The sequence below is a fragment of the Amblyomma mixtum genome, chromosome 3 (genome assembly GCF_055824585.1).
Source record: "Amblyomma mixtum isolate Tamu chromosome 3, ASM5582458v1, whole genome shotgun sequence".
In the NCBI taxonomy this organism is placed as follows: Eukaryota; Metazoa; Arthropoda; class Arachnida; order Ixodida; family Ixodidae; genus Amblyomma; species Amblyomma mixtum.
Window position 1 is genome coordinate 204,454,887 of NC_143014.1, and position 14,780 is coordinate 204,469,666.

A 14,780-nucleotide genomic window follows, 5' to 3' on the forward strand; every position below is an offset into this window, starting at 1 on the left:
TACTTGCAGAACCTGGGGAAGCAGTTTGGCACCATGTCAAGCCTGAAGGACCTGACCTCGTTTGGAGATTTTTCAGCTTTAGATGCCGATGACGTAGACGTAAGATTTTGCAAATGATATTTTGTTCTCACAGTGCAGCTCTTGTTCAGTTTTAAAGTAGCATGAGCAGCATCTTACTATAATGAGGCATTGCTGTTTTACATAAGCGAAGTTGGCAATTCATTAGCACTTCTTATGGGGGGGGTCGTTGGAGTTATCCTTCAGGAACGCCCCCGCCTCGGTGGCTCAGTGGTTATGGCGCTCGGCTGCTGACCCGAAAGACGCGGGTTCGATCCCGGCCACGGCAGCTGAATTTCTTGAAGGCGAAATTCTAGAGGTCCGTGTACTGTGCGATGTCAGTGCACGTTAAAGAACCCCAGGTGGTCGAAATTTCTGGAGCCCTCCACTACGGCGTCCCTCATAGCCTCAGTTGCTTTGGGACGTTAAACCCCAATAAACCAAACCAAACCTTCAGGAACGCTACCAGCATTTTCTCCCCTGGAAAGTTGACAGCTTTGCTGTCACCTTGCATAAAAGTCCCAGTTTCCGTCTCAATTTACACTTTCAGAAGTATGGATACCATTTTTACTTTTATAATGTGTACCACCGGAAAATCGGGGACGAACGACAAATCTCTTAGTGAATCATAGGCAATGAATGACGATGAGCCTTTTGTTAGAGTATTGCACAACAGATGGTGTCACCATACTATCTTGCAATGAAGTGCAGTTGATTATTCTTTGTGCTAATATCAGCCTCCTGTTTGGGAAGAGTGTGAACAATCCTGAGGTCTTGCGGCTGGCTAGTGCTTCCAAAGTTTTTGCACAGGACTGCTTCATGCAGATTGCACTCCCAAGTGTGCAGTAGAAAGGAGTGTTTTCTTCCTGCTTACTCAGACAGTGGAGGGTTGAGTAAGGACTAGTTACTCGTCGCATGAAACCTCTGAAATGTAGTGCCATGGCATTATTAAGCTTTTTGTTCCACTTAACTTCTGCATTGCATGCACACTGGTCTCCTCTGCTGCAGAGCCTTACAGTTGACCAGGTTCACTTTCAGGGAACACGGAAAACAGTTGATATGTGAATCATATTTTTCAGTGAATGTGTCCCTTTTATCTGCTTCGTCCCCCTTGAAGCAGTTGTGTTAATTAAACAGCATGTACAGCGTCCTGCCCTGTGGGCTTCGCTTTGCTCCTCTTTACAGTGAGATATGAGAGAAGCCAACAGCCACAGAAGCCAAGGGGCACAGGGGATTTTTTAGTTTATTTATTTTTTTTGTGGTGTTGATCAATTTATAATATTACTGAACATGTTATCGCTTAAAGGTAATTGATTAGAAAAGCAGAAGAAAAAACAACCACATGCCGCCGGTGGGATCCGAACCCACGACCTCCGAAGTGAGATGTTAGGCAGTGTAGTGATGGGCAGTGGTCCTGTTCAGCAATGTACCCAAGTTGAAAGGCTTGCGTTATGCTTGAAGAAGACTGCCAAGCTGAGCAGTTCAGAAAGTGGTGGGCAGCGTTCGTGTTAAAAGGAGCCCCTTCTGGGGTGTGGACTTTGCGGTGTGTGCCGTCGTGGTGAAAGCTGCCCCATTGAAACCACTTGCATAGCCCTGCTTAAATGACCGGCAGCACACATCTGGGTTCTGTAGTGCAATTTCCACTTTAGACTAACTGAGTAAACAGCGATGCATGTTGCAGAGAACTCTATCCTTTTGATTCATAGCTATGGGCATGACATATTTCTGCACTGGGCTTCTGGTGCTTCCTGAAGGAAGCTCTGACCTTATCTTTTGTGTTCCCAGTGATACTAAGGGCATCTGGTTATTTTTCTAGCTGTCTTCCCAGAAGTGTCTGCACAAGTGTCCTGCGCTCATTGATGCCAATGAAATTGAGCGGTATGAATCTCGCAGTATGTGTGGGCATAGAAAGCTTGTATCTAAAATTCTTCTGTAATGTGATGTTATTTCCTGGAAGTGTTTTCAGTCAGAGAACTCACCACTTCATGGGAGTAAAAACACGTTGATGTTGTTTGCCCGCAGGACTTGCGACCACCAAAGAAGAAGGCCAAGAAGGTAATCTTACCTGCTTTTCTTTTTCCTTTTTTCTTGACATTAAAGCAGTCCTAATGCCGTGGCATTATTCAGAAAATTGCGATTGATTTTGGTAGGTAGGTGGATTTTATATGCAAGTTAACTAAGGGCATATGTCATAGGCTGAGGCTGAACCCATGACCTTTGAATGTTGCACGTGTGCAGTGCTGTATTGCATGGGCTGCTAAGGCCACTTCCAACTTCATGACATTTGTTGTAGCCATTCAGTGGATGCCGTAGAAATTGTATGGTGTGTCTCGTGTGCCATTATTCATCTGTATTTTTGGTGAAGTGCAAAGCTGCTGTTTTGTATGGAGGAATTGGAGTCCATCTCACCAGTAGTGCTTGGTGCTACCAAAGCTGTGTGGCTTACTGAGGCTACGTTGGCTATGTTCTTTACACAGCAGAAGATAGTATCTTTAATGTGCTTTCATTTCAGGACCTGCCATGCTAACTCTTGCACTGTGAAGCTGGATTATCTTTTATTTATTTATTTGTCCTGCAGAAACTCTTTCATGCATTCAAGCTTGCTACCGTGTTTACTCTCGTAATTTGTGCAGCCCCAACTTTTTACCCGGATTTAAAAAAAAAAAAAAAACACTACCTTTACTTGCATATTTTCCGCTGTCTGCTGCACCAGTCCACCAGCATGTACACGGGTGTGCAGCGGCAAAAACGTTACGACCTTTGTAGTATTTTTTTTAGGATGTGTTCAGAAATTTTCCGCATAATTTGCATGCCCACTTTTTGAAGCCTTATTTTAAAGGGGGAAAAAATGTATAAATTACGTGAGTAAATATGGTATTTATTGTGGAGTGTGAAGACTTAACTTAGCACCATCTGCTACCAGTGGCACTTTTATTTAGCATATATACATAGGTTTGTGGGTTGTCCATATTCCATTGGGTCTGCCTTCTGTCTTCTTATGCCCAACAGGTTAACAACAAAATTTTTATTCTGCAGTTAAGTCTAATAATTGTGCTTTTCCATTGTATTGCGTCTGATACATATTTTGTTTTCCTCCCACCCTGCTAAAATCCCGAAGGGAGGGTTGGCAGTTTATAAAATAAATATATAAATAATAACCTTCGTCTAAATAAGTTGGTGACCATTAATTACAGGATTTGCTTGCTTGCCCTAGCCAACTGCCGACAGTGCTGCTTCAATTTTATTCCTGCATTACATGCTGGTTTTCCATACCTCTGCACATGAGAGAGGGCTCACTCGCACTCACATCCACTCGCTCATGCTCACACCCATTTGTTCATGCTCGCACCCACTCGTTCACACTCATGTCCACTCACCCACATATCCACTCACTCCCATTCACGTTCACGCACTGTAAAGTTTGCAGTGCATGTTTGACTCCAGAGCTTTCTTTTTCTTTGTTTGCTGACAACAGAGGGGATGAGAGATTTACTGCTTCGGCCAATGGCGCTCATGGTTCCCCTAGCGTAGCCTGGCCCGCTCAGATGCAGTGATGAGCTGCGTGGGGCTTTGTCAGGCTCTTGGGCCAATTTTCACAGTTTTGCTGTTCGAAGGAAGTGGTCGCTTATCGCGTTTGCGTGTCTTCCATGGCCCAAACCAATGTTACTCACATGTGCTCCCATGCTTGAGACGATGGTGCCGGTTTAGTGTTGGCTAAGGTGCTTAGTAGGGGAGTGCGAATATCAAAATTTTCGAATACGAATCGAATACGAATACTTGATTCCGAATATCGAATCAAATATCGAATAATCAAGGACAGACGCATTTAACCACTACAAAGCATTAATTTGAGCACCCAAGAACATCACAGTTCAATTATTGATGATTAAATGAACACAAAAGGTCTGTGTGGCTACACAAAAAGTATCAAAGTGTCGAACATTATTCTTAGAAGAGTGGAAATATCCGAGAGGACGGCTAGTACACAGCATTGATTAAGGCTAGCTTGCCATCAGCACAAAAGCGCGTTGCTGGGATGAACATAAAAGGTTGTCGTGAAGGAAAACCAGCTGCTCCACATAGTCAGGCAGTAGTAGTTCCCTTCTAGCTGAAACGACTCCTCCAGCCACAGAAAATGCCCTCTTACTTGGCACTGACCTGGCACGTATTGTGAGGTACATCGTGCACAACTCTGACCATAGCAGCTTCGCAGGTATAGCCACAGAAAAGCTCACCAGCGCAGTCAGCTACGGCATGGCCCTTGGAGGAAGGAAAAATTTTCCTTCCTCGAAGGAAAAATTCGAAGGAAAAATTTTCCTTCATCCATGCGCATTGCTTTGGGCGCCGCCATGTTGTTATGTCTCTGTCGATAGGGCTTGCAGACAGAAATGAACACCGTTGCTCACAGTGAATCTTCGGCTAGATACGAATATTCGCGTTGGGTCGAATATTCGAAAGAACACGAATACTTGGATTTCGAATCGAATACGAATATTAAAAATATAATATTCGAAATATATTCGAAAATTTCGAATATTCGCACACCCCTAGTGCTTAGTTTTTGCTCTTGGAGCTCGAGGTGCTGTGTATGCAAGGGTTTGCATTTGTATAGACTAAAGAGCTCACTGAATGGCTGCTGCACGGCATGGTTTTGCACAACTCAAAAACTCAGAGCAAATACTTCTCAAAGGTGGCTCTCCAGCCAATGGCGTTGACCGATTGTCATGATGTTGCAGTTAATCTTTTTTCATGGAGGCACCTGCCGTTCACTTGCTATTTCATGTTAGGAGATTAACCGCGACATCATGAGAACTGATCGATGAGGGCCATTGGTCACTGCGTTCTTGAGTTGTTTCCGACTATTAGTAACTTTGTCTTTTCAGTGGCTTTGGGTGGTGCCTAAGTCCTAATAATGAATTTTCCTTGATAGTGATGTGTCCGCCAGTCTTCGTGAACACATTAGACACACATGGAAACCGTGGATACTATTAGTGGCTTGGGAAATTGAGTGTTTTTGAAGAGATCCGAGTGTGTTCCTTCACGAAAAGGGAAATGGCTGGAATGGGACATTTCAGCATTTCATGGGCCGTGGCTGGAATGCAAGGAGCAGCAGCTATTATCAATCCCTTTACAATGGCCTCTTGGGCTTACTTTAGGGCTTAGTTAAGAGCAGGGCTGGCTTCGTCTAGGCAGAGTAGGTGTGCATAATCGATCTGTGGACACACCTGTCGTGCAGTACGTTGTGTGCACTTCACATAATCGTTGTCTGACGGGCGCTGGAGAAACCAGCGCGATAGATGCGCTTGAGGCTGTTACATTCGGAGACCACATGCGCATAGGAGTTGCTAACACTGCTCTATTTACTGTCCCAACTCAACCTGTAGCTGCTTCTTTCATCTGCAAAAGGCATACACCCACGTGAACGCTGAACTATTAAGGCGAACAGGAACGACAGGCTGCCATTGTCACACCATTTGAATCCTCTGCTGCGGTCGTCCGAAGATCTCAGCATGGTGCCTCACCCACGAGCACCCTAAGTAGTGAATATTTACTCCTCTTAGCTGTCAACAGCATGAATTAAACGGATGTTGTCATCATGGAACACGCAGCAGACTTCGCTGTTGCGTCCACCTACCATTCATATCTTCCCGTATCCACTCACATCCACTCGCACTGGCGTTTGTTAACTTACGCTCATCTTGTCACACTTACGACCGCTCACAGTTGCAACCACTTGCACTCACATCCACTCATTTAAACTCATAGACGTGAGTGCGAGTGAGGCGAAATGAGTGCACTCATGAGTTAGTGGGCCAACCTGTTCCCTTCCCCATATAGCATGAGCCCTTCGCTCATGTTATAGACACGCTCTCACTTAAGCTGATTTCATGCATAATGAGTTTTGCTTGATGTCATAATGGGCATTTCAAAGCGATACTGGTAAATAAACAGCTGAATAATCACATGCTATGCCAGATTGATTACTAATTGAGCTTCAGTTCTCATCCTTATTTCTGTTGCAGGTATATAAGAAGAAATGGGGCAAGAAAGGTATGTACTCTTATTACTGAACGAGTGTGTAAAGTATGAACACACATTACCTGCAACTGAAGCTGAATTTCTTCCTTGCTTCTAATAAGGCTTCACCTCCGAATGTGTCATGTTAGCTTCTTTCGAAAGAGCTAGGGGAGCACTAAAGGGAATCTAGAGGTTCCTTGTAGCTTTACCAGCATTCTTTTTCTGTGTGTGCTCAAAAAGATTCTCTGTTCCTGGGAAAATTGCAAATTTAGTCCCCGATTTCCTCCTGCATTCATGCACCATCATTCTGTGCATCACCTACCATTCTGTGTGCTGTCCTATCAAGACATGGCGTTACTGTTCAGAGAGAGTCCAAATGACCCTAAGAGTCCGAATGCTTGGCTTGGGCTTGTGCCGTTGCTGCTCATGGCTTCATGGAGACAAAGTGGGCAACTTGTGAAGCAAGCGATGCTTCATGTTCTTATGTTGCGGCACCACTTGCTGCGCTGCTTTTGTTCTATTTCGACAGTACTTGCCTGTTGACGCTATGTTGCCTGTGAAAGCTATGAAGTAATTGTAACCGAGAAATGTACGTGCACTTCACAGAATTCTGTCGAGGCACTGCTGCATGTCTTGCTTGGGCCTGTCCAAGCACTGTTCGTGGTAAAGATGTCATATTTGTTATTTGCGGACTTGACTATCCTGATCTGGTTCTCTTGACTTACCACGAGATGTTCAACACGCCTGCTCCTATTAGATTTAGGCCTTATAAACTGTACAACCCTGCTGTTAAGTTCCTGGGTGCTGCGCTCGCCCTCCTGCTACGTTTTCATGAGCCAGTCCCGTCCAGGCTTCCATAGAAACCCATGCAGTACAGACTCGGCTGTTACGTTGAAACAGTGGCAGCGTTTTCTTTGGGCATGCTCTGTTGCTATTGTCGTTTTGAGACAGTGCTTTAACCTGTGCTGGCATTTTGACAGCCTACATTTCGCTCGCACGGAACGGCAATGGCAGACTGGCCGAAGCGGGACTCCTATGCCACTAGGCTGCCACTGTGTTCGGTAGTTTCTGGCTTGTTGCAGCCATGCCGACACCGTGCACACTTACAGGCAGCGGGAATTTTGTTGCGGCTGTTGCTGTTCCACCAGCGCTGCACCGCAAGCGCGAATGACCAAAGGAGCGAAAAGTAAACTATACCACGCAGGCAACTCTGTACGATGTACGAATGTGCGGGTTGTCTCTAAGGCATGTTTTTATCATCCATGTTTTTCTTGTCTCCTGCAGCATAAAAATGCAGTTTCTAGGTTCTAACAGACTAGGACTGTGTAGGATGAAAGCTGCGCGACCGCAAAAATTGCAGTAACATGCATGTGCGTTCAAACTTTGCTCGCTTCGCATGCCCGCCCTCTTCGATGCTGTGTCTCTTCCACCAACAGCTACTCAGTCAGAGGGAGAGCAATTGCAGGGCGTTTTTAGGACATCAAGCATGCAAATGGTCATGAACACTGCTCTTCCTTGATGTAATAAAAGGCAGACGAAGATGTACATTTTTTTCCCGCGCGCTTCCGAGCTCATACTTTTCTTTTTTATGGTCTCATGAAAAACGTAACAGCAGGGTTCTACTGTATAGTTTTAAAAATCAGTCTACTCTTCTCCACTGATTGCAGCCAGTGATAACAATGTGGTTTTCAGGACGAGGCTTGTGCACCCTCTATTCTATATACTTCGTCACACTTGTATCCTGCATCGTCACAGACTTGAGTGAACCATGGGGGTACATTAGACGGGCAAAAAAGGTGCATATAGTGCTGCTCATATTTTTTTTTTTTTTAGCACTGTTTTGAGGTCTGAGAGAAGGTTGCTGAATAAGCCTTATTTTTGAAGTGAAGTAGAGAGATCTCAAATATTCTCCTTCCCATTCGAGGCCTTCATTGATAACCGAAATAAATTTTTTCTTGCAGGTTTTCGGAAAGGAAGACGCTGAAGTTAAGTCTCGTGACACATCATCGCACAGCACACGTCCATGTTCGCAGTGGTGGGAGTACTGCACCAACCTACGTCATTGTATTAAACCTGTTACATGCTGCTACAAATTAGTATTTTTTAATGAAATTATGCCAAGGCTGCGCCAAAATACTATTCCAGCAACCAAAAACAATCGGTGATTGGAACTCACTACCTGAAGAGGTTTTTACATGCGCTAACTTCAAGGAGGCCATTACCAATGTCTTTTAACCATGAAAATGCCCTTCTGAAACCTGCGTTTGTGACTATTTTAGATCTGACGAAGATGTATCTTGGAGGGCTTTTAAATCTGCATGCATGAATTTTAAACATATTTTAAACATAATTTTAAACATAAACGCCACGTTACAATATGTATGTACGTAAGCTGCATTTGTTCAATGCTCTGTAACGATTTCTTGTACAATTTGCTTTTGCCCTCCCAGCTTGGACCAAAAAGGTCTGCAGTATCATGTAAATAAATAAAATAAAAGAGTCGTTCCAAATACGAAGAGGCTACTACCTAATGTGCTGAGGCATAACTCTGGATCCTTCTCCCAATATGTGACGAGAAGGATGATTGACGGAATCCAACCCGATCCTGTTTCGCGGCATATGCACATTCAAAGAAAAACTTTCTTTTTAAGAAGCTCAAATACAGTTAAGTCCACTTATAACGAACCTGACGGCCACGCAGATTGCATTCTTTGTATCCAAAGTTTGTAGTAGGTGGACACCCTGTTACAGCAAAAAGAAAAGACTCACTTTAGTGGCAATTATATTTAAAAAGTGTGTTGTGCACACAGCACACCCAGTCAAGCCGCTAAGCTCTCCAGTGTAGTTATGTGCTCCTGGTAGAGAGATTTGCTGTGGGAAAGGCCGCTTTAGGAGCGCGATAGTACTGATAGTGTTTGAGGCTTTCACTGCAACCGATAGTAAGTAGGCGTCCACCTCTTCGATCTGATAAAGTTGTAAGGATGCAGCGTTGAGGCAACCTCGGCGCATGTGCACGCAGAGCTTGTCAGCAGTCTTTGTGCTGGCTGTATGCGGAAGCACTGCAAAAGGGGGAGATCCCGTTTACAGGCGACGCACCCCACGTAACTGGTATTCAAACTGTCAACTCTGCTGAACTGTAGTGCTAAATTTGGGTCCTGCTGCATTTATAGGGCTTTTGTGCAGCACCGTAGCATGTCCTATAAGGTCAATATGTAAGACTGCGAGAAAGGTTTCGTGGACACTCCAGCTGATATAGCTCGATTCCACGTGTTGGAGGTTGGTGTAGACGATAGGGACAAGATGGAGGCAAGAACATAATTTATACACGTCTGCAGGGTCTACTTGTCTCCTTGTAGCATTCGGATGTGCGCTGCTCTGTGACAGAGCTCGCAGTTCTCACACACCCCTCAGTGATGCTCTCGTATCGCGAAGTTCTTGAGGTGTGCTTGAATACGGCGCATCCGCGTGGAACATGATCTTGCTGCATGGGGCTTCTCATAGCGGACTGAGGCGCTGTTGTTTCACTGTTGGAAGGCTCGTGGTTCTTGCTGTGATTAAGACTGCGAGATTACTCGGAGCTTTCACTGTTGTTTTCGTGTATTGAAAGAGTCTCTCAGTTCGGGGAAGCTTGCTTCTGTTGAGGTGTGTCTTCTTTTTAGTCATCACATTCTCCTACTCTGTGCAATGTCTGATGTGTGTGGTTTATCTTCACTGTGTTGTCGCCCAAAACTGCAGAGTTTTCAAAAGGACCATCGGACGGGGGGTCAAGGGTTGACGACTCAGACTGAGCACGCAGTATACAGTATCCGATCTGGAAGCCTGCTGTCTTGCATTTCCTATCAGAACATTGCTTAGCAGCCTTCTGGCTCTCCTACAGGGTCTCCCTTGCTCGGCCTCGGTTACTGGCTTATTCATGGAGTCGCGAAGCTTCATCCAGGTCTTAAACACCTGACAGATGTAGTTGTCCAAGAAGCTGTGTAGTGTAGCTACTCATGAGTTCGAACGGTGTGTATTGTGTCGACTTGTGCTTCGGCATGTTTGCAGCAAAGACAGCTTCTGGAAACCTCTTGCACCACTCTATGCATGTCTCTCGCATGTACTTCGACACTTCGACTGCTCCCTCTACCAGAGCATTGGCCTCAGGCCAGTATGGTGGCGTTGTGATGTCAACAATTCCAGGACGGTTATTTATGGCTGCTGTCTTGGTGAACCCTCTGTCTTGATCTGTCACAATGATCTTTGGGACTCCGAAATTTGGTATCCATCTGTTCAACATGTTGATATACCAAGTGTTTAAGGGAAGGCCGCCACTAATTTTTTTAAGTATTGTTTGAGGTGCATGAGGTACAGAGCTTTTTGCTTCCTAGTAGTACCAGTATTGGCGGACTTCAAAAGACAGGTTAATTATGTTCACTAGTAAAGTGTAAATTCTATTTATTTTATTTATTTATTGTTTCCTCAAGGGTCCACAGGGGACATTACATGAGGGGTGGGCAAACAAAAGTTAATACGAACTCAGATGGTCTTCAATGGCGGTTTTGAATAGAACACGATTGATGATGGTCGCCACTTCGGATGGAAGGTCATTCCAGTCATTGGCTGTTCGAAGAAAAAATGGCATTTTATATGTTTCGGTGCGGGCCCGTTCAGGGTAGACGGCGTTAGGGTGACTATGACGAGAAAAGCGATGAGCGCGTGTTATCGGGGCAGTTTCATGATCGGAAGTGTGATAAAATTTATGATACAGCGAAAGACGGGGCAATTTTACGCCGACAGGCCAGTGTTGGGAGATTAAGCTGAGATTTTAGTGCTGTAACGCTAGTATAACGAGAGTAGTCTGAGCAAATGAATCTGGCGGCGCGGTTTTGGACTGCTTCGAGCGTGGTGATTAGGTTAGTATAGTGGGGATCATATGCAGCACATGCGTAATCAAGTTTAGGACGTATGAAAGTTATTCTAATAGCTTTTTAGCTATCACCATAAGCGGCCGTTAGTAGTTTTTAGAATTTTGAGAACGCGATTACCTTCGCCGTTGCTCAAGTAATTTGAGCCATTTCTCGCGCCATCCGAAAACCGCGCGCCTGCGGGGAGCGCAGAGCGACGTCAATCAAATCTCGTCATTCCGTGATGCACGCTTCGCGCGACAATCTCTGCTCCGCCCGTGCTGCGATGTCCCCGCTCCTCCTCGCTCGTGCTGGAGCGCGGGCAGGGCAGAGGTTGTCGCGTGGACGTCGCTTTGCGCTCTCCGCAGGCGCGCGGTTTTCGAATGGTGCGACAAAATGACCTGAATTAGTTGAGCCTCAGGGGCGAGGGTTATCATGTTTTCGAAATTCTAATAACTGATATTACTATTGCTAATGGCCGGCTACAAAACTCTAGTTGCAGTTGGGTACTTATTGGCTGGTAAAGTTCATCACTTTACTAGTTGACATGATTCACCTGTTTTTTTGACGTCCGCCAATACTGGTACCACTATGCCGCAAGAAGCTTCTCTTCACCTGAAAAGCCCTATTTTTAAAAAAATTAGTCGCGGGCTGCCCTGAAACACCTGGTATATAAAGTAAGCACGATTTATGTATGCATGCTAACTCTACTTGATCGCTCTATTCTCGTAGCATTCGCACGTGCACTGCACCGGGATGAGCTCTCAGTTTGCCCACACACGGACCTAATTAGGGTACGGAAGTTGTAACAGCGCCGTCAACATCCGAGCGTCCGATTTGTTAATGCAATATAGACCACGTTAAATCGAAACTTCGGCGCCTCAGCGTAGACGATACGCTAAAACTGCTTGAGGGTTTGACAACACCGCATCCGTAGCAGTTCCCGGTTGCCATCTTGGTTCGATCGGGCAGGTGCCTGGTTTGTTAGCGTCGCTAGCGTGCTTTCTTGATATCGATGAAGCTGCTATGAACTTCACGAGTGGAATTTCAAAATCCTGTATTCAGTCGCTGCGCTGCTACTACAACTGATCTTTTACCAAATGTAGGACCTTTCTTATCGTGTAGCCAGCGAGCACTGCGTCCTCGTGCTTCGCTTGAAGTTTGGCACCGAAGATAGCAAGAGTAGACACTGGGAAGTTGGTAGATAAGTTGAACTCTATGGCGTTGTCATTTTAATGCGCGCCATCGGTTCGAGCGTCGCGCTCTATCGTCGCTGTTTTTGTTTTCAAGTGGGCGAAATTCACCTGGTGGAACTGAAGCTTGGGCGGGCGAGTTGGTTATCCATCGAGTAGAAACGGCGTGATTGTAAACTGGGACGAAGGAAAATGCTCAAGCAGCACAAGGACGAGCGTTATTACGCAAGGCAGCGCTCATTCTTGTGTGTCTCCCTTCTTCCCAGTTTCAAATCACGCTGTTTCTACTCGCCTGTTAGGGTAGCGAACGGCTATTTTGTGCGGCGTGCATGCATGCGTTGGCCTGGAGCAACTTATGTGGCACCGCAAATATTCGTGCGCTCCATCGCAAGCATGCACAGCAGTGTAATGTCATCTATCTGTTGTACGATATGCGCATCCCCACTTTTCAGCATCACCGTTACAGAGCCCGGAGCAATTGCCAGTGATGATTTTCGCCATCTTAACGTCTAGCGCCACATTTTAAACGAGGCAGAAGACGTGTGTGGCAGATATTGCACTGTTAACAGTCGATATTAACGAGGGACAGCGAGCGTATGTCGTTTGAAATACTGCAAGCAAAGACGCAGTTTTTTTTAAGGCGAAAGCCTTTAATGCCTCATGCTGTCGTTAGCAATCCGTGTCGGCAGCCGTGTCTGCGTCCGTGTCGACAAATGTGTCCGCGTTTTGACGGCTGTCCACCGAGATATGCGAGACAGTTACTGCATAATTTCCTTCCCTCAAATACAATTTTAAGGCGAAAGCCTTTAATGCGTCATGCTGTCGTTAGCAGTCCGTGTCGGCAGATGTGTCCGCGTTTTGACGGGTGTCCACCGAGATATGCGAGACAGTTACTGCAAATTTCCTTTCCTCAAATACAATTTTCAGTTTCTTCATTACGACCCCTCTTTCTTCTTTCACTCCCACTTCCTCCCTTCCTGTACGGTGCGGTTCGGTTTCCACCGAGATGACAAAGAATTTCCTTTCCTCAAAAAGCGTTGCGTTCAAAGGGCAAGGCATCGCGCCGAACGGGTGGTGGCGTTCCTCCCTTCCCGTACGGTGCGGTTCGGGTGTCCACCGAGATGACAGAGAATTACTGCGCCATTTCCTTTCCTCAAAAAGCGTCGCGTTCAAAGGGCAAGGCATCGCGCCGAACGGGTGGTGGCGTTCCGTGGACTGCCTGGCAACGCTACAACACGCTGTCGCGTTCCACTCCTAAAGGCGAAGGTTAAGCGTAATTAATTATCGGTTAATTAGTATTAAGTCATTATTCAGTAATGAGTCACTAATTAGTAATTTGTCATTACTTCGTCATCAGCCCCGCCGCGGTGGCTCAGTGGTTACGGCGCTCGGCTGCTGACCCGGAAGACGCGGGTTCGATCCCGGCCGCGGCGGCTGAATTTCGATGAAGTCGAAATTCTAGAAGCCCGTGTGCTGTGCGATGCCAGTGCACGTTAAAGAACCCCAGGTGGTCGAAATTTCCAGAGCCCTTCACTACGGCGTCCCTCATAACCTGAGTTGCTTTGTGACGTCAAACCCATGCAAATAAACCAACCAATTGTGTGTGACGTCATCCAGTGGTGACGTGAGCAGTGTCACATAAGCAAAGTGGTGCGGAAAACGCTTTCGCCTTTACGCACTTTAGACAGTCAATGTGCCCCTGAATTTTTTTCTTATTTCTTACTTGCGCTGTTGTAGCGACATTCCCAGCTGCCATGAAATGCGTGCCAAAGAAAGAGCTTTCTTTTTTTTAAAACTTTCATCCCGTGGACATCGATTGTAGGAAGTGTGAAGAAATAGAAAATTCGCACATTAGTTTTTATACATAGGGGCTGCTGACCCGAAAGACACGGGTTTGATCCCGGCGGTCGAATTTCGATGGCCCGTGTACTGTGCCATGTCAGTGCACGTTAAAGAACCCCAGGTGGTCGGAATTTCCGGATCCTTTCACTACGGCGTCCCTCATAGCCTGAGTTGCTTTGGGGCGTTAAACCCCAGTAAACCAAACCGTGTATCACATCAAGGTTAACAACATGCAGGTGATCGTTCGACATTAGCGGAATACAGTGACTGGCACCTTGCGACAACTGCACGGTCAAGAGTGTTTTGCTAGCTCTCCTAAAAATAGCTGAACACGGGAAAAAAAAACTTAGACGCGTGGTGAACTAAACTAAACGGCGCATGGTTTTTTCAGAGCATGGAGCGCACTAAGTGCGCATGGTGATGATTTGCTGATAAATTAATGAAAGCTCTTCTTTGCGGCCGGACTACATGCTCGAGAAACGCCGACTGAAAAAAAAAAATTGTCCCTTCTAATTCGTCGCTCAAATGCGTGTCGTGTTTACGTCCGATCGCTAGTGCATTGCCGGAGAGTTACTAAATGCGCAAAATTAGCTCCTCTTCTGATCAGAGGTAACAAATAGTCTGGTCCATATCGTAATTGAAAACAAACACCTACAAACCTTTGTGAATGATGAGCGCAGCAAGCGAAAACTGTAAACGGGTTGGTCCGCTTGCATATTATACCTCGCATATCATTCAGTCTAATTGAAACGTTCGCGCACAGTAAAAAAAAAAAAGTAAACGCGAA

The 14,780-nt window shown here is 45.8% G+C and overlaps 1 protein-coding gene across 2 annotated transcripts in view; it reads left to right on the forward strand.

Moving 5' to 3' along the window:
• The window catches only part of LOC149353372 (neuroguidin), a 37,169-nt gene extending 28,578 nt beyond the window's left edge, over positions 1 to 8,591 (forward strand). The window contains exons 10-13 of one of the 2 annotated variants that reach the window (XM_089582505.1): positions 10 to 99; positions 2,080 to 2,112; positions 6,081 to 6,108; positions 8,037 to 8,591. In XM_089582505.1, coding sequence (XP_089438631.1) covers positions 10 to 99; positions 2,080 to 2,112; positions 6,081 to 6,108; positions 8,037 to 8,059 — 174 coding nt within the window. In that variant the 3' untranslated portion in view covers positions 8,060 to 8,591. The other variant, XM_089582506.1, reaches the window with a different exon arrangement.
• The last annotated feature ends 6,189 nt before the right edge of the window (positions 8,592 to 14,780 follow it).